The 25736-nt window shown below is 37.1% G+C and overlaps 1 protein-coding gene across 3 annotated transcripts; it reads right to left on the reverse strand.

Moving 5' to 3' along the window:
- Positions 1 to 1251: 1251 nt before the first annotated feature.
- On the reverse strand, positions 1252 to 24746 carry LOC149408878 (zinc finger CCHC domain-containing protein 8 homolog). Of its 3 annotated transcripts, XM_089650339.1 has the most exons (6): positions 23978 to 24746; positions 23639 to 23811; positions 20223 to 20427; positions 19364 to 19495; positions 4039 to 5008; positions 2168 to 2333 (listed from the first exon to the last, which is right to left on the reverse strand). In XM_089650339.1, the coding sequence occupies exons 1-6, from the start codon at positions 24584 to 24586 to the stop codon at positions 2314 to 2316; spliced, it is 2109 nt and encodes a 702-aa protein (XP_089506465.1). In that variant the 5' UTR covers positions 24587 to 24746; the 3' UTR covers positions 2168 to 2313. The 3 variants fall into 3 exon arrangements, with proteins under 3 accessions (XP_089506464.1, XP_089506466.1, XP_089506465.1); XM_089650338.1 differs by having other exon boundaries at positions 1252 to 5008; XM_089650340.1 differs by lacking the exon at positions 4039 to 5008 and having other exon boundaries at positions 2147 to 2333.
- Between the last annotated feature and the right edge of the window lie 990 nt (positions 24747 to 25736).

The following is a 25736-nucleotide window of genomic DNA, read 5'->3' on the forward strand; positions in this document are numbered from 1 at the left end:
GGATACCGTTAACGCTTGTTAGTGATAATGGACCACCATTTCAATCAGCCATTTTTAAAAACTTTTTATATGAGTGGGATATTGAACATATCACCACTAGTCCAAACTATCCTCAGTCAAATGGTCAAGCTGAGAGTTCAGTAAAAATAGTAAAGAATATTTTAAGAAAATGCCTTGAATCCAAAACTGATCCGTATCTTGCTATGTTACATTACAGAAATAGTCCAAAAAATAATTTTCCATCCCCTGCAAGCCTCTTAATGTCACGTCAACTTAGATGTAATTTACCCGTAACATCCAGTCAACTTAGACCAAAAGTCGTGCGATTTAAAGAATATGAAGATAAATTTAAGGGTCGTCAAAACAAAATGAAAAAATATTTTGACAAAAAGGTTCGGAACTTGTCTGAGTTGAAGATAGGCGATAAAGTAGTTTTTAAAAAAGATGTGTCAAGTTCATGGTCACCAGCTACTGTAGTAGAAATTGTTAAAGGATGCCCAAGGTCATATATTGTTGAAACTCCCGATGGTTCAAGATATCGCAGGAATAGGAAACACTTAAATTTAGACAGATCACGTCAGGAATCATCATCACCGCTGAATGGAAATAGTTCATCGGAGAAAGGTGTACGTTTTGACAATGATTTTCATTCCATTCCGTTCTATCCAGGTCCTACAACTTCTGATGAGCTGACAAACAATGAGGCAAGCATTCGAACTCGTTCGGGCAGAATTGTTAATAAACCTGATAGATATAATCCATCTGATTATAATTAAATTTGGTAATTGTATTTCACTTACAGTTTATTACTATGTCATGAATTATGTTTATTTGAAAAGAAAAATTTATATTTGTAATGTTCATCTTGTCTTGACTTGTTTTTCTTTATTAGGAAAAGAGGGATGTTGGTGTTATCAGTATAATGTTATCTATGGCCATTTCCTAATATATTGTCTGTGCTACACAAACCCTAGCTGTCACCACTTGTCAACAGATCGCCAGCTGGGCTGGTTTAATAAATAACATATCAAATACAAACGTGTTATAATATTCGTTCACCACAATACAGCCTACGTGGAAATATTAGGAAAAAATGGCGTTTTTCAAAAAGCAAGGATTCTTTTGGACTCGGCGAGTCAGGCTAATTTCATTTCGGAGGAGTGTGTTAAAAATTGGGGGTGATCCTTTTTGAATAAAAACTGATTTTCTTAACACAACTTTACATTTATTTCAAACTATTGAAACAGGTATAATATTTTATAAAGAACTGTGCGAATAACACTGCTACGATCGCTCTGACTTATGAGCTTGTTTATTATCGAGTTATTGTTGAGAAAGTAACGAAAAAACACATAATGCGAGCCTTTTTAAAGACTTCAAAACCACCACATGTAAATAAAACACTTGTCATCGTGATGTCTAGCAGTAAAAATGAAACCTGCTATACCGACCAAATTGACACTATTTTCTAAGCAAGGACTCACACCATTTTGGTTAAACATAGTAACTTCACATTTCTAGACTACAGATGTCGGTAGCCTGCAAAATTGAACATATTGCCAGGGGGCGGGATTCAAAAATTGCACTAAATTTTTGAATGATAATCTATTTAAAAATAAACTATAAAACAAACAGAATAAACTAAAAATCCTTAATCTAAATATACCACAAAAATACTAACAAAATAATTCAAAATAGCAGAAATTAACAAAATAAAACCCCCTTTTTTTTATGCCCTACTGGTAAACTTATAAATTTAACTGTATAAATGCTGTTGAATTACTCTATTAATAAACTAAAAATAACTAGAAAATTATTAATCCTATTAAATAACCAAAAAAATTCAAAAAATTACTAAATTACACACGTCTGCATACTAATTTTTACTATTTAAATAGTTCAATAACACAAATAATATAGTTCACATTGAACACAACACAATTATTGTTCCTTTTTTTTTTTCTTTCTTCTCAGGTCTTCTGCTTGATCCATCCAAGGTGGAGTCGAGAAGATAAGCATCATAGTGTAATGTACATAATCAATCCTTGGTAAGGTCCGGGACGTCAATTACAGGTTTAGTGTCTGAATCCAGGGGCATCAGACATATCTTTGTGATGGGCCTCACAAAGACTCCTTGAGGTGTTTTTAGGGTAACAACTCGTATTACTCCATCCGCTCCAGGGTGTGTATGCAGAATTCGGGCCATTTTCCATAAAGGTGGAGGTAAATGATCTTCCTTTAAAATCACCAGATCGTCTTTTTGCAGTGCCCGTTGAGTGCTGGTCTGCCATTTAGTCCTCTTTTGTAGTTCCATCAGGTAATCTTGCTTCCATCTAGACCAAAAAGATTGAATTAGCGAACTGATCCTCTGATATTGAGTTAGTCTGTTGTCCGGTATCGCCCGGACGTCTCTCTCAGGAATGATACAGGATTCAGTGCCTATAAGGAAATGGTTTGGGGTAAGAGGTTGGTAATCATGGATGTCGTCGGATAAGGAAGTTAATGGACGGGAGTTCAAACAGGCCTCAATCTGACAAATTAAGGTATACAAGAGTTCAAATGTTAATGAAGAATTGTTAGTGATTCTATACAAATGGAATTTTGCTGATTTTACTGCTGCTTCCCACAAACCTCCCTGATTAGGGGCTCGAGGGGTTATGAACTTCCACTCAATACCTCTGTTCACTAAATAATTTTGAATATTGTCGTTGTTTTCCCTCAAGCTGGTGTACAGCTCTTTGAGTCTGCTGCTAGCTCCTTTAAAATTACTAGCATTGTCGGAAAAGATCTTTTCAGGTTGTCCCCTACGGGATATAAACCTTTTTAAACTGTTCAAAAAAGCATTGCTAGATAAATCCGAAACTAATTCCAAGTGAACAGCCTTGGTTGAGAAGCAAATAAAGATACATAAATACGATTTTACGAGGGAAGCCTTCCTCAGCGTCCCACTTTTAATCAGAATTGGTCCGGCGTAATCTATTCCGGTGATAGCGAAAGGACGACTCGGCGTAATTCTTTCGGGTGGCAAATTTCCCATGATTTGATGACCGGTTCGGGGACGACATCTAAAACATACAACACATTTATGTAATATCTTTTTAATAGTATTTTTACCAAAGATGGGCCAAAATTTTAATCGTATTTCAGCTACTCGGTTTGCAACGAAAGTAGCCCATCTCGTAGGTTGACCTTTCAGCCAGCACAACGTTATCATGGAGTCACACCAATAATGTGTGTCGATCTCCACTATATTTAACGCTTGTTTTACGTTTTTAATTAATTTAGCCAGTAGCACAGCACTACAAAGCTCCAACTTGGGCAGGGAAATACACTTCAATGGCGCCACTCTTGATTTGGACGTTATTAAATGTGAATGCCGCTTACCGACATGGTCCACTGACACCATGTAAACGCAGGCTCCGTAAGCTTTCTCAGATGAGTCGCAAAAACCGTGTAGTTGTAGATATGTAGATTGCCTGCAAATAATTTTTCTTGGTATTTTCAACACATTTAGTTGAATTAATTCTTGAAGGTAGGACCTCCAGGGTGCTAATATTTCATTAGGCAATGGATCATCCCACGCTGCTTTAGACTGCCATAACTTCTGCATTATCAATTTGGCTACAATTATAATCGGTCCTAGAAGACCTAATGGATCGAAGGTTGATGCGATGCAAGATAATATCTGTCTTTTACTCTCGGTTCGACTCGATGGTTTCATTATTACATAAGAAAAATAATCAGATTCATTATTCCATATTAATCCTAATATTTTCTCAGTCTTTGGATTGTCAGTAATAATTTTTTCAGAATTGCCTGATTCGGCAATCTTAGCTTGGCCCGACTCGGCTGACAACTCCAAGACATTGGACCTCCATTTCCTCAAGGTCATCCCTGCAGACAAAAAGATGTTGATTAATTGCTCTTTTAACTCTCTACAGGATTCCATGTCATCTCCTCCGGTTAACAAGTCATCCATATAGAAGTCATTTTCTATGACCTGACTAGCTCTAGGAAAATTTATATTGTTATCCATACCAATTTGCCGTAGACTTCTAGTGGCTAAGAAAGAGGAAGGCCCCAGACCATATGTGACTGTCTTCAGACGGTAATGCTTGAGCACCTCCTGCGGCGACTCGCGCCACACTATCTTCTGCAGGTCACGGTCCGCTTCACACACGTTAATCTGGCGGTACATCTTCTCGATGTCAGCCGTCAGTACTACTTGATGTTTCCTGAAATGCAGTAGTTGGGTGTATAAGTCCTTTTGTATAACAGGTCCTGTCATCAAGGCGTCATTGAGAGAAACTCCATTTGAAGTTTTGGCGGAGCCGTCAAAAACGACCCTCACTTTAGTAGTAGTGCTTGATTCTTTTATTACAGCGTGATGAGGTAAAAAATAGGATTCACGATCCCCCTTTGACTGGTCACACACCTCCATATGACCTAATTCCTCATATTCACGCATGAATTGTATATATTGTGTCTTCAATTCGGGATTTGACACAAATTTTCTTTCTAAATTTTTAAATCTTTTTTCAGCAGTGAGCAATGAACTTCCCAGCTGATTAATGCATGCTCGACGCGGTAAACTTACTACGTATCTACCGTCGTCTTGTCTAGTATGAGTACTAGCAAAACTGGCTTCACAAGCCTTTTCTTCATGATTTAGAATCTTAGTGGGATTAATCTCCTCCAATTTCCAAAATTTTTCTATTTGATGACTTATTTTATTTATAGATAAATTACAACAATCTGATACAGGCCTTTGCTTTGGGTACATGTGGATTGGTCCTGATATGATCCATCCCAGTTGCGTACGTTGAAGTGTTGGTCCCGATTCGAGTTTCAATCTATCGTTGGTTAGGATTTCCCAAAAGCTCTCCGCGCCCAACAGGATGTCGATGGGTGCAGCTATATTGAAGTTCGGGTCAGCTAGCTCCAATCCTCGTGGTAACTTGAAGTCTTTTTTCGCCATTGTCACTTGTGGTAAATTTGTTGTAATCTCCTGTAAAATCAGACATGATATTTCACTTTTATAATCAGTATGAAGCGAATTCATCTCCACTGAAATTCTCTTTTTTATGTGAGTGATGTTATTATGGATCCCAGAAACGGGTTTGTTTATCAATTCACATGGTAAATTTAATTTATTAGCAAATTCTGCTCTCATAAAATTTGACTGGGCCCCTGAATCAATCAGAATGCGGGCTTTAAAAATTTTATTGTTACTACCCACAACTCCTATGTTGGCAGTTGACAATAATATTATTTTTTCTGCTTTATCCGATGCAGAAAAATTCGATACTGAAACCTCGTTATCAGCATCCATATTGGAGGCCTCCCGCAGAGGTACCTCATTGTGTAGCAAGGTGTTGTGATTATCTTTGCCACAACGCCTGCAAGAAAAGGTTGCCTTGCAACTCTGTGCCTGGTGACCCACCTTTAAACATTTAAAACAAGCTTGGATTGATTTCGTAGCATCAATCCTCTCATGTAATTTTAATTTTAGAAATTTTTTACAATAATAAATATGGTGACCTTTCTCGTTACAATAAATGCAGTTGTTAGCCTTTACTGCTAAAAATACTGATGAATCTTTTTTGCAATTATTGTTGCCTAGTTGTGTTTTTGCGGTCGGGCTCTCGGAGCAGCCTGACGCGTTTTGGTCGGTCTCGTCTTTCTTCGACAATTACAAGGGAAATTTCATAAAAAAAAGTGTCAATAAATGTTCCTTACTGTATTTAAGTTGCTTAAGTGTACTAAAAACTAATTTTACTGTGACCAGTGTGGACGTATAACGACTTTAAGAAAAGGTGACAAATAATATTGTTAATCCTAAGATGTGTGAATTCCTGTGCCTATAATACGAGATCAGTGCTTTGAACATTCACCAGATGTGATCATCCCTTCGGCCCTTGCCCCTTGCCCCTCGTCCACCCGCACCAATACTGCAAACCCCGCTGTCCGACGCATACAGTGCTTATACAGTGCCGTTATAAAATGTGGGCCATGTGTGTGGGCCATATGACATTGCTTAGGCCACAGAATCATCGTTTCTCGGAATCTACCCTGAACCCGCACAAGAAAAGAGTCATTTGGCGACTCATGCAACCCCTACCGCAACCTCCGCTCCCCACCGCTCGTGCCCTTCCGCGCGTGGAATAATGACATCGGAAATGAAGGATGAAATCGGACTCAACCCGCGCTCTTTGGTTTGCTGTCTACATGGAGTGTTTTAAAACAATTATATAGTGATAAAATAACTATTTTTAGTGGTAGTTTATTTGTTAAGTTAAATGTTATATTAAGCGTATAAATATGTATTATTTGTTTTATGTGTGTAACGATATGATAAGTTGTATAAGTAAGATGTTTAAGTAGTACTTGGAAGGGAATGGCCGACAAAGATGTCGATGAGGTTCGCTATCCATCACATCGCCAACCCTTCGGTGGCGCAAAGAGGAGGACGGAACGTGATCAATGTCGAATTGGTACATGGAACATTAGAGGAGGAATAGAAAGAAAGATGAACGAACTGTGTGATACTATGGTGAGCAAATGTTTGGACGTACTTTGTATAACAGAGAGTATGAAAAAAGGTAGCGGTACAATGCAGCATAATGATAGGCTCGTCATTTGGTCTGGGAGACCAGATACGGAGAGGGCTTGTCAAGGTGTTGCAGCGCTACTGTCTCCCAGAATGATTGAATGTATGTTGCAGTATGAATGTGTAAGTCCGAGAATAATGTGGATCAGATTTAAAATCGGTTTGACAAGGGTGTTTCTTGTTATTTGCTACGCCCCTGTTAATTCTGAAAGCGATGAAGTGAAAGATGATTTTTGGACTGGTGTGAATGTTGTAATGAGACTAAAAAATATGAACGAAAGGATTATAATGGCAGGCGATTTGAATGGGTGGGTGGGAATTAGACGTGACGGATTTGATTCGGTCTTAGGTATGTTTGGGGATAAAAGAACGAATGACAACGGGAACAGAATGCTTGAAGTATGTTTAGAGTGGAACCTGTTTGTGTCGAATACTTTCTTCGATCATAAAGGTACCCACCAATATACGTGGGAAAGAGGAAATGAGAGGTCAATTATTGATTTTGTAGTAATTGACTCTAGGTTGAGAGCTGTTACCGAGGACACAAGAGTTTTCAGAGGGGCTGAGGTCGAAACTGACCACTTTCTTGTAGTGTCGAGAGTAAACCTCTTTCGCGGTTGGCGCTCTAAAGTGAAAACGGTACCAACTCCGACAAGAGTCAAAATAGAAAAACTGCAAAACGATAATGTGAGAAGTAAGTATGTGAATTGTGCAGAGATAAGATTGAATGCGAAGGAAATGGATGGTCTAAGCATAGACGAAACATGGAACCACATAAAAGTGTGTCTTTGTGAATCTGCTAGGGAGGTTTGTGGAATAAGTACGCAAGGTAGGAAGAAAGGTGATGCATGGTGGGATGATGAGATTAAAGCACTGGTCTCAGAAAAGAAGAAAGCATGGTTGTGTCTGATTGCGGCTGGCAGTGCTTCCAGCGAAGAGAAGTATCGAGCGAAAGAAGTATATAAGGAATGTAAGAAAAAAGTAAGAGTTGGAGTGAAAGAACGAAAGAAACGCCTGGAAGAGGAAGAAGGAATGAAAATGACAAACCATTTCCAAGAAAACATTAAGTTGTTTTGGAAAGAAGTCAAAAGGTCCCGGAGTGGCCCAGAAAACGGAAGCATGAAAGTGATAAAATCAAAAGATGGAAAAATGTTGACGAATGAGGAAAAAATAAAAGAGAGATGGATGAATTATTTCGAGGAAGTCTTCGAAAGCGAAGTGAGTGACAGTGATTCCAGCGGCGAATCAGATATGAATGACGATGGAGTGAATGTTACCGAAATTAGCATGGATGAGATAGAAAGCTCGATTAAATGTATGAAGAATGGTAAGGCTGTTGGGTTTGACAATATTGCTGCTGAATATTTTAAAGGAGGTAGCCGTGTAATTCTCACATGGTTGTGCAATCTTTTTAACCAATGTTTAAAGGAAGGTTACACGCCTTTAGATTGGAGAAGGGCTGTGATCATGCCATTATACAAAGGTAAAGGGTCACGTATGGAATGTGGGAATCATAGGGCTATTAGCCTGCTTAGTTCAGTTGGCAAGCTGTATGGTAGAATTTTGATTGAAAGAGTAAGAAAGGAAACAAAGGATAAAATATGGGATGTGCAAGGTGCTTTTATGAGTGGAAGGGGGTGCATGGACCAGATCTTCTCATTGCGTATGCTCACTGAGAAGTTTCTGGCAAAAAACCAGAAACTTTTCTGTGCCTTTGTAGATTTACAAAAAGCATACGACCGAGTCGACAGGAAAAAGCTATGGAAGGTGTTGTCCAAGTATGGAGTGAATACGAATCTGACTCAGGCAATTGCGTCTCTGTATGAGGGAAGCGTTGCATGTGTTAGGGTAAACGGTGGTTTTACGGGGTGGTTTGATATCACAAAAGGTGTTAAACAAGGCTGCGTAATGTCGCCGTGGTTATTCAATCTATACATGGATAATTGTATGCAAGAATTGAAAGAGGTGGGATTGGGCGCGAATTTGAATAATTTGAAAGTATGTTGCCTGTTGTATGCTGATGATGCGGTGCTGATTGCTAATAGTATAGATGATCTACAGTCTCTCGTGTCTAAGATGAACGAAGTATGCATGAAGAATGAGTTAATGATGAATGTAAGTAAGTCTAAAGTAATGGTGTTTGAAAGAGAGAGTACGAAAACAGTGTGCAATATAATTGTGAATGGGGAATACTTGGAGCAGGTGGATGAGTTTGTGTATTTAGGAAGTATGTTTACGAGAGATGGGAAGGCTGACAGAGATATCGAAAGAAGGGTAAATGCAGGTAATTCCGTTAATGGAGGACTAAACGCCGTAGGCGCTAACAAAAAATTGTCCAAAAAAGCGAAGTTAGCAGTCCACAACGGAGTGCTGGTACCTACCTTGATGTATGGAAGTGAGGCATGGAACTGGCAAAGAAAGGATGAAAGTAGATTAAATGCTGTTGAAATGAAATCCCTGAGGCGTATGTGTGGTAAAACCATGTTTGATCGTGTGAGGAATGTGGAGATCCGCAAAGAGTGCAAGGCTGATGTAAGCGTAATGAGTAAGATTAAGAAAGGGACGCTTAGATGGTTTGGGCATGTAGAGCGAATGAGCGAAGATAGGAGTGTAAGGAGGATATATGATGCAAATGTGAATGGTAGCAGAAGTCGGGGACGCCCGAGGAAGACATGGCACGATCAAGTGAATCAGATACTCGAGTCGGGCCATGTCAAGAGTCAGAATAATAGAAGAGTATGTATGAGACGATGTATGAATGTGAATGAGGCAAGGAGTGTGTGCCAAGACCGAGTTGTTTGGCGGTCCGTCCTCTCTGCCTACCCCTGCGGGGAAACGGCGTGATGGTTAGTTAGTTAGTTAGTTAGTTAGTTGTGTTTTATGTAAGCTAGAAAATTTTTTCTCAGAAGCGTTCATCAGTTCCAATACTTGGGCTCTAGCAGATAAACATTTTAAGAATTCCTTTAACGTCGGTAATTCGTCTTGTAATATATATTGTTCCCAATTTTTTCGGGTAGCTGCGTCTAATTTATTTGATATTATATAAATAACCAATGGATCCCATTGATCTACCTTGACCCCGATATTTTGTAATGCCTTTAAACTAACGTTTGTTTCATCAATTAGATACCTCAATGCTACAGGCTCTTCTTGTTTCATGTCTTTTAATGAAAATAGAGCTTGGATGTGTTTATGAACGGTAGTTCTTAAATTTGCATAACGTTCATTTAATAATTCCCAAGCGGAAATGTAATTTAATTCAGAAATTTCTAGATTAGCAATTATCTTTAATGCGTTTCCCTTTAAAGTTGATTGCAAATAAAAGAATTTTTGTACGTTGCTTAAATTACTATTGCTATGGACTAAAGTCTTGAAGGTTTCGACGAAATTAACCCAATTTTTCTGATCGCCATGAAATTCCCGTAATTGGAGGTTGGGTAGTTTAATTTCCACCTTACTTTGATCGACGGATTCGATCGCACCTTTGGCCGTTGCCAAAACTGAGAAATATTGGTTTTCGAAAGCTTCTCGTTGACTATAATTTTCAATTTCGTCTGAATCCGGTAACATTTCAATTTTCTGTTGAACTGCTTCGAATTCATCTAACAATGATTTCACCCGCTCATATCTTAATTTAATTTCATTTACCGACAATGCATTTAAGGAATCCGCGAATCGGGTTAGTTTTCCTTTGATTACGCCGCGTTTGTTTATTAATGACTTCATATTTTCCATTTTTAATTATATTTTGTTAATATCGGTTGACAATTATTTTATTTTAGCAAACACCCGTTTGAAAGAATACCACGACAATCTTGACAATACTATTTGAGAACACTATTCAATAATATTATATTCTTATTTTCAAGTGGGTAGTGATTTTATTTATAATATTGACTCTATTTAAGATTAATCTCGTTTAAATTACATGAGACCTGAATAAACATAAAATGGATGATAGGAAGGAAAGCACTGAATACTTATCTCAGATTTGCGATGTGGTCCACTTTCCTTAATGATTTCCAGTTTCAATCAATTTTGTATCCTTTTGGCTGCTGGTTCTTTGTTTTTTTTTTATACAATCTCCTGATCGTAATCCGGTTGAAGGATCAAATGTTAAAAATTGGGGGTGATCCTTTTTGAATAAAAACTGGTTTTCTTAACACAACTTTACATTTATTTCAAACTATTGAAACAGGTATAATATTTATAAAGAAACTGTGCGAATAACACTGCTACGATCGCTCTGACTTATGAGCTTGTTTATTATCGAATTATTGTTGAGAAAGTAACGAAAAAACACATAATGCGAGCCTTTTTAAAGACTTCAAAACCACCACATGTAAATAAAACACTTGTCATCGTGATGTCTAGCAGTAAAAATGAAACCTGCTATACCGACCAAATTGACACTATTTTCTAAGCAAGGACTCACACCATTTTGGTTAAACATAGTAACTTCACATTTCTAGACTACAGATGTCGGTAGCCTGCAAAATTGAACAGAGTGTGCAAAACGCCTTGGCTTTTCTCGTTCAAGTAAACATTCATTTTCTATCATCGGTATTGGTGGCACTCGCACAATTGGATCAAATGGATTGGTAAAAACAAATTTTCGTCCTGTCGCCTCGAAGGAGTCTGGTATTACAACAGATTTCCTTATTATCAATAACATTTCATCATACTTGCCGTCGTCTCATATCGTTGAACATGACTGGCAACATATTAGAGGACTTAAATTAGGAGACCCAAGCTTCTATTTGCCATCAGCAATTGACATTTTACTCGGAAGTAATATTTTTGCATCATTATTAGGCCCAGGTAAATTGGTCGGCAAAGAAAATGAACCTATTGCCATCGAAACAACATTAGGATGGGTTTTAATGGGAAATGTCGGATCGTCAAATGATTCGATAAATTCATTTTTTACTTCAATGGATGACTCAATTGAGGATAAACTTAAATGTTTTTGGGAGATCGAAAATGTCCCCTCTTTGAAAGAAATTCGATCCCCTGATGAAATTCGTTGTGAAAAGTTGTATATTGAAAATACCTACCGTAACAAAGACGGGAGGTATGTAGTAGCTTTACCATTTAAGGAAAGCCCAGAAAAATTGGGAAAGTCATATGACACCGCATTGTCGCGCTTCATGCATTTAGAAAGGAAGCTGGATGCAAATCCTGATCTCAAATCCCAATATATTTCTTTTATGAGAGAGTATTTAACTTTGGAACACATGATTGAAATACCATCTAAGTCACCAGTTGGAAACTATTTCATACCACATCACGGCGTAATCAAGGAGACAAGTTCTACAACTCGTTTGAGAGTCGTTTTTGATGCAAGTACCAAAACATCATCGGGTATTTCATTGAATGATATACTTTTGGTGGGTCCAAAATTACAAAAGGACATAGTCGAATTGATGTGTAATTTTCGTACACACAAAGTCGTTTTTACAGCTGACATACGTCAAATGTATCGACAAATCCTCATGGATTCAAACTCGTGTAACTATCAACATATATTATGGCGGGAGTCGCGCAATCATCCCGTAAAAGAATTTGAATTACAAACGGTCACATATGGGACAGCAAGTGCCCCTTTCTTAGCTATTCGAACATTGCATCAATTGTTCATGATATCTATTCCACGGCTTGAACTGCTTGGAGCAGTTTTGTTGTCAAAGCTGTTAACCTATTGTAAAGAAGTATATAAAGATTGACTTCAAATAGAAAACATTATAGCTTTCACCGATTCCACTATTGTTTTGGCGTGGTTAAAAACACCTACGTTTCGTTTGCAAACTTTCGTTGCAAATCGTATTGAAACCATCATTCAAAGTCTACCTTATGAACATTGGTTTCACATTTCGTCGCAAGAAAATCCTGCAGATTTGGGGTCACGAGGAGTTTTTCCAAGTGAAATTGCCGAATCTTCCTTATGGTGGTATGGTCCACGCTTTATATCGTCACCCGTAGAGGAGTGGTCCTTCGTTAAACCTCAAGATATTCCGGTAGAACAAATACCAGAGTATAAATCGAAGAATCTAATTTCATTATCAACTAATGTGTCAACTCGTGACCAAGAGTTTCTATTGAAATTTTCATCACTATCGAAATTATTACGAGTTATAGCTTGGTGTCGTCGATTTATTAATAGATTAAGTTTGAAATCAAAGATAAGTTGCAACACACTCTCGTTGAAAGAAATTAATTTATCTTTGACCTGTTGCATTAAATTCGTTCAAAATATTTATTTTAAACAAGATATACATAATATAATCTCGCATAATGTGTGTTCACCGCAACTGCAAAGGCTTGCTCCCTTTATCGATGAATTTGGAATATTAAGGGTGGGCGGACGTCTTCGCTTTGCACAAGTAGTGTCGGAAACCTCTAGACATCCTATTATTTTACCAAAGCAATGTCATTTAACAACTGTAATAATAGATTATTACCATTGTTTGTACCTTCATCCTGGTCCGCGTGCATTGCAATCTATACTATCATTAAAACAAAATGTTAATTTCGGCTCGTAACGTAATTCGACATCGTTTGAGCAAATGTATCTCGTGTTTTAAAAACAACCCGCGTGGTATTTACCCTTGATGGGTAACTTGCCCGCTTCCCGTTTTCGAGAAGGTCGTCCATTTTTAAATGTAGGAAACGATTATGGAGGTCCGTTTGTAGTGCGCGAAAGTAGGCGTCGCGGCGCTAAAACCTATAAAGCCTATTTATGTCTTTTCGTTTGTTTATCGACCAAAGCCGTTCATTTGGAATTAGTGTCAGATCTATCCACTGAAGCATTTATTGCAGCATTAGATCGATTCATTTCTCGTCGTGGACTTTGCCAAAACATTTATAGCGATTGTGGTACCAACTTTGTCGGTGCCAATAGATATCATATAGGTCTTTCTAAATTTTTAAGATTACCTGAAAACAATAACACACTTATAGACGCTACTGCCACTCGTTCAATTATCTGGCACTTTAATCCTCCCTCCGCCCCACACTTTAACGGAGTATCGGAGGCTGGAATTAAATCAACTAAACATCATTTGAAAAGGGTGGTGGGAAATCAAGTACTCACTTTTGAAGAGCTAGCCACTGTTTTGACTCGTATCGAGGCAATCTTAATTTCTCGTCCTATCGGCGCGATGTCAACGGATCCGTCTGAAATGGACGCCCTGACTCCAGCGCATTTTTTTATTGGAGCCCCTCTACTTTCTGTTGTTGAAGAAGATTTTGTGGACGTACCAATGAACCGTCTATCGCGCTGGCAATTATTGAAACAAATGTCTCAACATTTTTGGAATCGTTGGCGAAAAGAATATTTACACACTCTTCAACAACGGAAAAAGTGGTCGTCATCATCACCCAATCTGAAAGTCGACGATCTAGTAATGATTGACGACTCACATTCTGCGCCCATGCGTTGGCCCGTTGGGCGAGTTATTGAATTATTTCCTGGCGCTGATAAAATTGTTCGAGTCGTTTCAGTTCGTACGCCACAGGGTGTTTTTAAACGTCCCGTAGTGAAACTATATCGATTACCTATCGAATAAATTTTGTGCTATTTAGTCTCTAAGTTTTTTGATTTGAGCATTTTCACAAAAAAAAAAAAAAAACAAAAAAAAATATTTTTCGGCTATTTCAGGGTTAAAATTTTTTCGTCATTCGATCTGAGACGCCGACGCAACGGATAGGAATTATTATTAGCATAGGTAGGTACTCACAATATAATCTTCAGTAATAATTTATAAGAATTTGATACAAAAAAAAATCAACTTCTCACTCGATTTACTCGAAAACGAAAGCTCAAATCAAAAAAAATTATACTACAAAATCGACTCCAAATGTGATGTAGATTCACCAGTTTCCCGCTTGTACTACGAGTTTCCGGACACCCTGTATATATTTTGTTGATCTTCTTTTTTTCGTGTCGATTGTTGAGAAAATTTGTACATTTCCTCAAGGCGGGCGGAATGTTTAGTATTGAAACAGTTTTTAGAATTACCTACCATTTTTTTCTTACTGTTTCTGCTATCGTGGTACGAGAACACGCCGTCAGATGGAATGCAGGAAAACACTTTTTCTTCTTGACATATAAATTTATTAATTCACAATATAATTGCAGAGGATCTTATTTTCCTCTGCTAAAACTTAAACTGAAAGAAATAAAGGTCTAGTTTCCTTTATTCTTCAGTTTTCCCTAGGTTTACATAAACCTAGTAATTATCTCACGACTGACTGCCTAGGTACGCATGTACCTACCAGTTATAGCAACACTCTAATACTGTGTCCTGCGTAGGTACGTCTGTACCTACCAGTTATAGCAACACTCTAATACTGTCTTTTTTTCTGGGAGGTATCTGTATTTAAGCTAAATTCTGAAGGACATTTTACCAAAATAAAGATGTTCCACCCGCTCGTTGGCAAACAACATTCTTAACATAAAATAAAATGCACTAAACTATTCTTAATGATACAAACGTGACTTAAACAATACAAATATTTTAAAGGGATTATTTTAAGGGACATGAAACTTTATTTGGGGTTTTTATTACTATGGGACAGGGGTGGGAAAGGTATTGGCAAATATTTTTAGGCATAATGGTTTAACTAGGGTCATCATAAAATAGAAAGCGAACAGCTCTATTTGAAAACTGCCGCTGCTTGCAGTAAAATGTCACTAATTCTTAAATCATAAATGATACACAAACAAGACAATATCTTTATAAAAATACCAGGCCAATGAATTGTTTTATTGTAGGGTCGAATCTGCAAATGTGGGAAACTACACTAAACTTGAAAATATGAACTGTGGGAACTGGCTTGATGCTGCTGTTCCCGATGCGGCTCGAAGGACCATATGTTTCTGTTATCGTGGTACGAGAACACGCCGTCAGATGGAATGCAGGAAAACACTTTTTCTTCTTGACATATAAATTTATTAATTCACAATATAATTGCAGAGGATCTTATTTTCCTCTGCTAAAACTTAAACTGAAAGAAATAAAGGTCTAGTTTCCTTTATTCTTCAGTTTTCCCTAGGTTTACATAAACCTAGTAATTATCTCACGACTGACTGCCTAGGTACGCATGTACCTACCAGTTATAGCAACACTCTAATACTGTGTCCTGCGTAGGTACGTCTGTACCTACCAGTTATAGCAACACTCTAATACTGTCTTTTTTTCTGGGAGGTATCTGTATTTAAGCTAAATTCTGAAGGACATTTTACCAAAATAAAGATGTTCCACCCGCTCGTTGGCAAACAACATTCTTAACATAAAATAAAATGCACTAAACTATTATTAATGATACAAACGTGACTTAAACAATACAAATATTTTAAAGGGATTATTTTAAGGGACATGAAACTTTATTTGGGGTTTTTATTACTATGGGACAGGGGTGGGAAAGGTATTGGCAAATATTTTTAGGCATAATGGTTTAACTAGGGTCATCATAAAATAGAAAGCGAACAGCTCTATTTGAAAACTGCCGCTGCTTGCAGTAAAATGTCACTAATTCTTAAATCATAAATGATACACAAACAAGACAATATCTTTATAAAAATACCAGGCCAATGAATTGTTTTATTGTAGGGTCGAATCTGCAAATGTGGGAAACTACACTAAACTTGAAAATACGAACTGTGGGAACTGGCTTGAAGGTTAAATTTTACTGAGCAATATGTAATAGTCGCATTCTGGAAGATACACTTACTATCCATCTCCTTCCCTAAAAACAGTTCTACCCACATTGGACATTATGAACATTTATGTTGCACTAATTGTCGCAAATACCAGTCGAATTCGTGTCGTTCAACAAGAAGGTGCCACCTTAGTTTTTGTCGTCGTCGTTCACATACAAATACCAAAATAAATTCGTTGTTCGTTCGTCTCGTTGTGGAGGAAAATTCACCAGTGCAAGTTCATCGAGAGCCAGTATTTTTGCCCGGATTCATGGGAGTTCAAGTAGGCTGTTTTCCTTCTTCCACTTATTCCCGTGATATTCAGAACCAATTGAATGAGCTTATAATTATCGTTTTTTACAATTCACTCAAAGTGTAATAGAACACGCTTCAGTTATGGTGTTTTAGTTTGACACTTGGATCGTCTTAAACCATATAGAAAGAACTAAGTAAAAAAAATTACTTCTTCAAATTTTTCAAATTCACTTTGTGGCACCATTTTATTAATAAAATAATTAAAACACTTTGTTTTTACCACGATAATCTTTATTTTTTATATAAAGTCAACATGTTTCAAGAACGATGTTCTCTTCATCAGGACAATTAATGTACTAAAAACTAAATTGTCAAGTATATAGAGACAGGTGTGGGTAGAAAAGGAAGTAGTGTGGGGTTAGGGGAGGGGTGAGAGGTGGAAAGGGGAGGTGAATTTTATTTAAAAAAATTACATTCGAGAAAACTAGAGTTTTGTTTATGGTTTTGTTGTGTAAAGACAACAATCACTATGAAACTAAATTTTGACCTACGTTTAAGATATAGGTTTAGCTTGAGCTTTTAAGATTTATTTAATTACTCCAGCACATTTCACAGACCAATTAAAAAATATTTTTTAAAGTTAGTACACTCTGGCTGGTTGGTTATATTATGTGTCAATTTGTTCCATTGAATTAGTAAAGTGAACTAAATGCATTCTTTGAAGAAATTTCGCCTGAGAAAGTTCTATGCCATCAACTGTTTTAACCTAACTAAGAATGACAAGTTTGCCCCGGAATCGCTTATTAATTTAGCTTAGAGTCCACTTCATATAAGTCAACTGCAGTGGCGGCTCAAGCACATTTTTGGTGGTGGGGACCGTCATTTTTTATGTGTAGATACTGACATTTCATTGCCAGAAAATGGGAGTACGAGATCCAATATAAATATATACACGAATAGGTTTTTTACTGCAACAAAAACACTAGCACATAACCAAGATTTTTAAAAAAACCACTCTGGATTAAAATTTAACTTTTTACGAGTTTTAACAACATGAAACTCGATTACAATGTCTCTAGGTTGGTGAGCACCTAGGCGTTTCACTTCTACTTTTTCGTCAAATGTTAACGTACTGAATTTATTTTTCAGTAAAAAGTCGACTTCATTCATTTTTTCGAATAATTTCTAACAAAAATTATTATTAGATAAGAAGATAAGTCACGCACCTAACCAGAAACACCAAATATTCATAAATATTACGTTTAATAAAAAATAACACAAGTTAATCGTAGATACTTCAGTTTAAAGCGTTTTTACCACGAGAACGGCGCTATAGAAATAAGAAATGATCCGATCAATCGATTATATCAATACTATTATTTTACTTAAACGTCACAAACGATTATAACACGACTAACGCATATTCTGACCCGTGCATAACTGACCTACTTCAATAATTAGAACTAAAACAAACCATCACAAGGGGATTTTCAAGTCTGTCCCCTGAGATTTCGTTAGAAGATTCAAATACGCATGCGCAAATTCATAACATTTCATACAAGAGTATTCTGTCCAAGTAGAATAATCACTTTAGTGGGAATAAATCCCTGGGGTTGTCCCCCAACTGCGCAGAACGTTCTGCGCATAACTGGACGCTAGCTAGTTCGGGCTCGTCGGTCCCGTTGGTATTTAGTATGCTGCAAGGAACGGAGGAGGCCAGTCGCACGTTCGTCGGAAGAAACTTTTCAAATTTCGAGCTTAAAAATTACCCTAATGAATTTTTAGTTGAAATTTCTGCAACTGTTAATTACTTTCATGTAAAGAATGCATTCATTATTTTTTGCGAACTGAAAGAATTGTCATTTTTTTCTTGGTAGATTTCTGGAATATCTGTAGTGGGGACTGTCCCCACGGTCCCCTTGTGAAGAACCGCCACTGGCTTAAAGCACATGTTTGCTCACCAGTTCCACTTTCAAGTCTCTCCCACCTATCTTCACACTCTGAGGAGTCTCTTTCACAACGTTTCCTGTCATAGCTACTCTTTGCCCGGGTCTTGCAAACCCTAGTAAGTACATCAGTTTTATTTCTACAGGACAACAAGGGTGATCGACAATGTCAGATCAAATTCTTCTACAATCTCCTTCATCAACTCCAAGCGTCACTTAACGATCATCTCTGACACGACTACTCCCGGTCAGTGTAGATCTCACCCAGCACAAAACCGTCGCCGAATCTGTAATGATCTCCAGAGTTTGAAGATTTCACTTGAGAGTCAGATTTAATCCCTTAAGGAAGGAAAAGTACCAGCATTTACAAGACTTAAAACAGACATTAGAAAAGGATTACCACTCCTTTAACGATAACCTTCCGCATCATTAAAATCATTAAAATGCATCTAAATAGACTGCCTCGACATACACATACATTGTTGTGTTTTATTTTGTAAATGTAAAATTCCTATCTCCCAAATTTTCCGCTAGGTTGTTCATAAAACTGTTCGCAGAAAAGTATGTATCTTTTGTAAAATGCGTATCTCCATTCTCGGTTTTTACGTAAACTTCCTAACTCCGATTTGAAATAGAAAGCCTTAACTTACAAAAGTTTAATGATTGAAAATAAATTTCCAAATATATTATATGTTCGAAACATAAATAAAAAGAATAAGCCGTCTTTCATTTTTTTTCACTACGAGGTATTTTGTGCCTCCTGTAAAATTTTACATTTGGGAGTTACGCATTCTACGAATTAATGCGACGACATGCATATTTTTGTTTATGAATTAAAAATCCACTTACTTCTGTGTACTTGGAACTAGCGGGGATGTTAAATCCAGGAAAATCCAGTATTTTCTTTACATCGTATTTATCTTTCGACCCTTCAGTTCCTATTTCACCATCTTCATCTTCCGGATCTGCAACGGCTTTTCCCTGGGTTAATTAAAAACAATGGTTTGAAAAGAGGCTTATAAGTTGGGCATAGCACAAATGTAATTTTTATTGTGTGAAGACGGTCAACAGTGTAAATTAACAAATTCCCCAGAAACAGTCACAAATGATAAGTTTGAAAGCAGAGCTTGGTTTTTAAACCCCAACCCTAGATAAATTAGCCTGTGACAGGTGGTGTGCATTTGAAAATAGCCATTTTATTAATCAAATTTTGCTGATTGCTGTGATCACCTGAATGAATGAACAATGAACAAGTTCCTTACCAAATTCATGGAAAAAAATTATTTTAATTTGAAATTTGTTACATTATATACATATATTTTTTTTTTTATCAGTCTGTGGCGTGCCTAATAGGTTTAAAATCATGGATAATAATAACGAGGGAGATAGGCCATGAACCATTATTAATATGAAATCACACGCACAAAATTGTGCAAACATTGTTCACTCATGCTATTGTAAATCGCATTAAGGTAAAGCGGCGCCCCACCTTCGTTTCTACCTGCACACCAAAAGCATGACTTTTATGGGCTCCACCACTTTTACAGTCTCTGGAGCCCCAAGGCGCGCCGAAGGGCCCCCGAGATCCTGCCCGCCACCCTTGGCTCCCTACAGGTCCTCCGTGTGGTACCTCCTACAAGTTACAGTCCGTGCAGTTTGGTCATTCGGTGACAGTGACATGCCATATCTCCCTATGTTTAAAACTGACCTCTGAATCGAACATGGCAATGCCGGAATGTGTGATCTTGGCATTGTGCAGCCAGCCCGGGGGGTACCCCAGCTGCCTCATGCGGTAGATATGCTGAGGCAGCTGGTGCCTCTGGAGCCCCAAGGCGCGCCGAAGGGCCCCCGAGATCCTGCCCGCCACAAAGTCTATCTCCTTGGTTCCCGACAGGTCCTCCGTGTGGTACCTCCTACAAGTTACAAACAAACCGGTTAGCAAGCTGAATTTATTTAACAGCAATTTTTAGTGTTTATTTTTTTCAATGAGGTTGTTTCCTAAGTGAAATTTCATGTTATTTACAAATGTATCATATTAATTAGAGCATGCGGAGGACAAAACTTTTTGAATATTTTTAATATAACCAATATGTAGTACTTGAGATGTAAACCGTCAAAACGATGATATTTACAGCCAGCCAAAAAGAATGTGAAATCCCGGTACATGCGCGGCAGTAGGTACTGTCATTCGAATTATTAATTGCACTGCGTGTGACAATTGCAAACATTTTACCAATGTTTATCATTTTAACTTCATTCTTCTTTTTGTAGATATAGGAAAACTAATTTTACTGTTGTTATTAACTCTTTAGTATACATGGAATACATTTTCTTCAAAGTAAAAAATTAGGAGACCACCATAATATCACAAACTCCGCTGCCTATCTGTTGTCGAGCGGTTAAGCTCCTCGACTATGAATCTACGATGTTGTGGGTTCAAATGACGGCATAAGCAAATTGATATACCTACATAATTTTTTAAAGAAAGACAAATATTCCAGGTGTATGAATAACCTGACAATATTTGAAAATCTTCTAGTACCATCACACAATTCTGAAATTTTGCATGTGTCGTGATGGATTTAATTCATGTATAGTATTCACATTCGGTGACTCTTTTTAGAAGGGATGCTGGACAGTAAGTATATTCCCACTATCAAATATACAAATCTATAGAATAGCCCACAAACAAGATGCAATTACTGACTAACACAGTACAACAAATTAGCTTTATAAATCCTTTATGCTCTGCAATTTCAATTACAGATTTAAAATTAAATTCATTAAATAGGTTATCGAGGAATATTCAAAGGGCGCCTTTAAAATTCCTACGGCAACGGCACAAATAAAGCATAAAAGTACATTATTTATCACAATAAGGCTGCAGCTCTTTCTTACACACTTAATAATAGTGAGACAAACAATGTAAGTATATCTGCTTCCTTCAAAGGTAAAATGCAATCATTATCATACATCTCTCTTATATTAAAGAATTGAAACACCGTTGCCATTGCTGTTGCCGTGCCGTTACTGTGAGACTTTTAAAAGCTCCCATTGTTTCAATAATCATCAATTATTCAAACCAACTGTCAAAATGTGCAACACAAACATATTCCTAATTGCACTAAAAATAATCCACTCGATTCATAACATGTACGCTATTCGGTGAATTATATTATACCAAATACCCTAGAATCAGTGGCGGCTCGTGACTTTTGGGTGTACTAGAGTATTAATATTATAAAAAATGGCATTCCTGATGTTGTTATAGCTGAAAACGATTTTTTTTTATTTTTTCAAAAAACGATTTTTTTTATGAAGATTTTCAGGAAATTTCAGTATAGCCGTGCGCCGCACGGAATTCCTGAAAATTTTCATACAAAAATAAATTTAAAATCGTTTTCAGCTGCAACACTATCAATTAAGCCATTTTTGTAATATTATAACTCTAGTAACCCAAAAGTCACGAGCCGCCACTGCCTAGAATACAACCCCAGTAAAATATTGGCAGTAATTACTTGGCAACTCTGGCCACTAGAGGCCACTAATTTAAAACGAAGCTGCACAATTTGCACTGCTAGAAGGCACTAGTGTAGCATATTGCAATCAGAATGTTTGGGAAATGTCAGAAGTTGGAGGTATTATAACTATTCTGCAGTATTTCTGTATTAAAGTAGTTTTTTATATGTTGGATGTTGTTGACATCCATATAAAGCATTTAATTACGGACAAAAAGTCCACTACCCATCGGCATACCCGCCACCAAGATTGGGCGGCTGCATTTCTTTCGCAGCGGGACATCGAGGCGCTAAAACTCACCTTGGGTAGATTATAATAAAATCACAATTTTTATGAAATCTATATAAAAGTAGGAAAAGTGTTTCGTTTGAAGTGCAAATAGAATCAGTAATCATTCAGTAAGAAGCAGTAATCAATGCACAGTAAGAATCCATTTTTTCAGGGTGAAATGCCTAAAACCAAAAAAAAAAAAATGAATCCATCTGAAGTATGCACAGATGTAACAAATAAAAAGAATCAGTAAGCATTCAGTAAGAAGCAGTAATCAATGCACAGTAGAAATCCATCTGAAGTATGCACAGATGTAACAAATAAAAATTAGTATGCTGATGGGTTAGCAATATAATATTATGTCATTAAATTGCAGTAGTGCTATTTACAGCTAGAAAAAATAAGTCAAAAGCTTTTAATTCGGAATAAATTAATAATAGCCAAGTTCTTCCCATCTCCTTTCTTTCCCCACTACCTTCAGCCTTACAACATACCGCAACTGGGGATACCATAGTCACACTGGTTCCAGACAATCGGGACTCTTGTGCGGTACTAACACTTAAAAAAAAAAACTTGAAAATAAATAATACTTATTATTCATATTTTTTTTCTCTAGAGCGCAAAGGGATGCGAAGCATCAAAAGCATGTGTGAAGGGACCGCACCTGATTTCATTCTAAAAGGTGCGTAGATTCACTGTGTGTCCAAAAATACAACAAAAGCCATTTTATATTTATTATATTTAAAATGGCTTTTGCAGTGTTTTATATTTGAACAGCCGTATTTGTGGCATGTACCAGAGTGGCATTTTATACTAGTAGTAGTTTAGAATCGTTTGAAATAGCTTTAACCATGTTTGGTAACCATATCTGAATAGCCAGGTACTTCACAACCTTCGTCTACCCCGTCCCTTCCCCAATCATTTCAACCTAACGTCTTAATTGAAAACATCGTGAATAGATAAACAAGGTCAATGACCTCACCATATTACATGATGTTACTAGTGTGCAAAAGTGTGTGACGGGGATCGCTAAAACAGAGAGCTTCAGCATATGACAATTGTTTAGGATCGCTGGCCACGCTTATTTTTTTAAATAACTCTTTGATTCAACATAATTACTATAAAAGCCAACTATTTACATCCGGGGGAATGGAAATTACAGCATTAAAGTTCAATTTTTTTTGCATAAAAATTTCATTTGTTTTGACAGTTCGGCCATGTTTTTTTTTTCTTGTTTCACATTTATATATATATATTGAGCGTGGCCAGCCATTCTAAAAGTTTACCCATCATTTTTATGATAAATATCCGAGTTGACTCGTTCAATTGACTCACCCTGGCCTAGTCATGGCTTTCCGCTTTTCGTTAATCCTATTGAAGTTTCTCGGGAGAGTGCAATCTCGAAGCGTGTGTTTCCCGTCACAGTTAAAGCATTCCTGGGCTCGCAAAGACATTCGTTTCGCCGGTTTCTTTTCCGGAGGGTCTTTACTATCCAGAATTTCAAAGTTCTAAAACAATATAAAAAATTAATATTCATTATTCAAAAAGAGCAGACATAAATTTTAATTTGACATCGCCGTGGTCTGCTTTTTTCTATTCAAATATGTTCTTAATGATCATCTTGTAGTCAGTGGTCATGAAACTGTTTTTATTTTAAAATTTTATAATAATTACCTTGCTATAAGCTGGCACGTCCATGTCAGCATAGATTGGTACGTTTGAAGGATTGGTGTCCATAACAAATAGATTTGAATCATCCAGGGTATCATCTTTAACAGTTGAATCGACTGTCCAAAAGTTTAATTCCTCGTCCGAGTCATCATCCCTTTCCATATTAGTAGTAAATAGGTCTAATAACGCTTCTTTTAGCAAGGGTTTAAACTTTTTGGCGGTAAGTTTATTCCGAAAGCGTATGGTAAATAGTGGGGTTTCATCTTCATCAGTGTTTTCAGGCGAAAGTAAGGAGATTTCAGGTGAAAGTAAGGCGATTTCAGGCGAAAGTACAGGATTCACAGAGCGAGCATTGCTGTTCTCACATCCTGCGAAAGATGTGGCTGAAGGACTGTCACAAACTTCTGCATCGTCATTATAAACGGGTAAAGAGAAAGGTTCACTAGATTGACTCGGCTCACTGTCGATCATCGGTGTAATATCAAAAGTAGAATCTCCAGTTGCAGCATCAACATTTGGCGAAGCTTCGTCACTCGAGGAACTTGATTCGATTTCACCATTTTCCAACTCAAAAATCATGTCGTTAACCCCTTTTCTTCTAGATTTCGGCATTTTAGATTAATTGGAGGACAATAAATTATAAATCTTAACTATCTAATAACAACTAGTCATAAGCCACAACATAGATACACCACTCACAGCCACAACCTCGTAAAAACGCAAGTGGACGCAAGGAACGCAAGCAGGTTGAAAATTAACATTACCATAAATAAACCACTCTCAACATTACTGAGAGAACCATAAATAAACCACTCACAAAGTGACGTTTCTCCGGCGATGCCAACGTGAAAGGATAAGAACTATTTTTATTTTTATTGTCTATGGTTCTTAGTTCTTACTAGCCATGTGACTACTCACGGACTGGTTGGTAGAAAATGTATGATACGTTTATTACGAACTTTAGCCATGGACCTAATAACGCTTTTGTAAATTCATGTAATGATAATTACATGAACTTAAACTTCACTTGACGCCATCTTGATTGACAAAATCGGTTCGAGTTAAATCGAAACGTCTGAACGACATCTTGTTCAATTTTTGTCGTTCAATAAAATTCGTTCAGCTAAAAACGCTCTGTCAGAACAGGGCATACCGGCTAAGCCATAAATAAACCAATCAGGCTAAGCTACTGCAATTAGCTTGTCAGCGGGAACATGCAACAAATAATAATAATATTAATGTTGCTAGTAAAAAATTAATCATTGCCGGTATACATAAATATTATATATATGTGAAAAGGTGGTATATATATACCGGTCGGTGGCTGAGTTGACATCGCGCTTGGGTCCCACCCAGGCGTAGTGTGTTCAATTCCTCGGCTGGCTAAGTCCTCCATCACAACACAAGCAACATTTTCCGCTTACTGTGGTGGAAGTAGGAGATTTTCAAATGTTGTCAGGTTATTCGTAACCCGGGAATGTTTGTCTTTCTTTAAGAAAAAAAACACATATATAGTATAAAAAATAGAGATAATAGTACTAGGTCTTTCAGCGAGTCAAGTTTTTAACATAATATTTTTTCATTTCTGTAGGTGACAGTAGGTGGTGAAGTCCAACGTTCTTTGTCCATATTTTTTTAAATGCTTAGGTACGATTAGTCTTTCATTTGACGTAAAACGAGTATTGTCAATGTGATTCAGTCTAATTTATGTATATAGGGCTTTTCATATGCTGAAATAAATTTTTATACCACAGAATTACTA

The sequence above is a fragment of the Hesperophylax consimilis genome, unplaced genomic scaffold (assembly GCF_061612785.1).
Source record: "Hesperophylax consimilis isolate HC1 unplaced genomic scaffold, BYU_Hcon_1.0 scaffold_46, whole genome shotgun sequence".
Classification (NCBI taxonomy): Eukaryota; Metazoa; Arthropoda; class Insecta; order Trichoptera; family Limnephilidae; genus Hesperophylax; species Hesperophylax consimilis.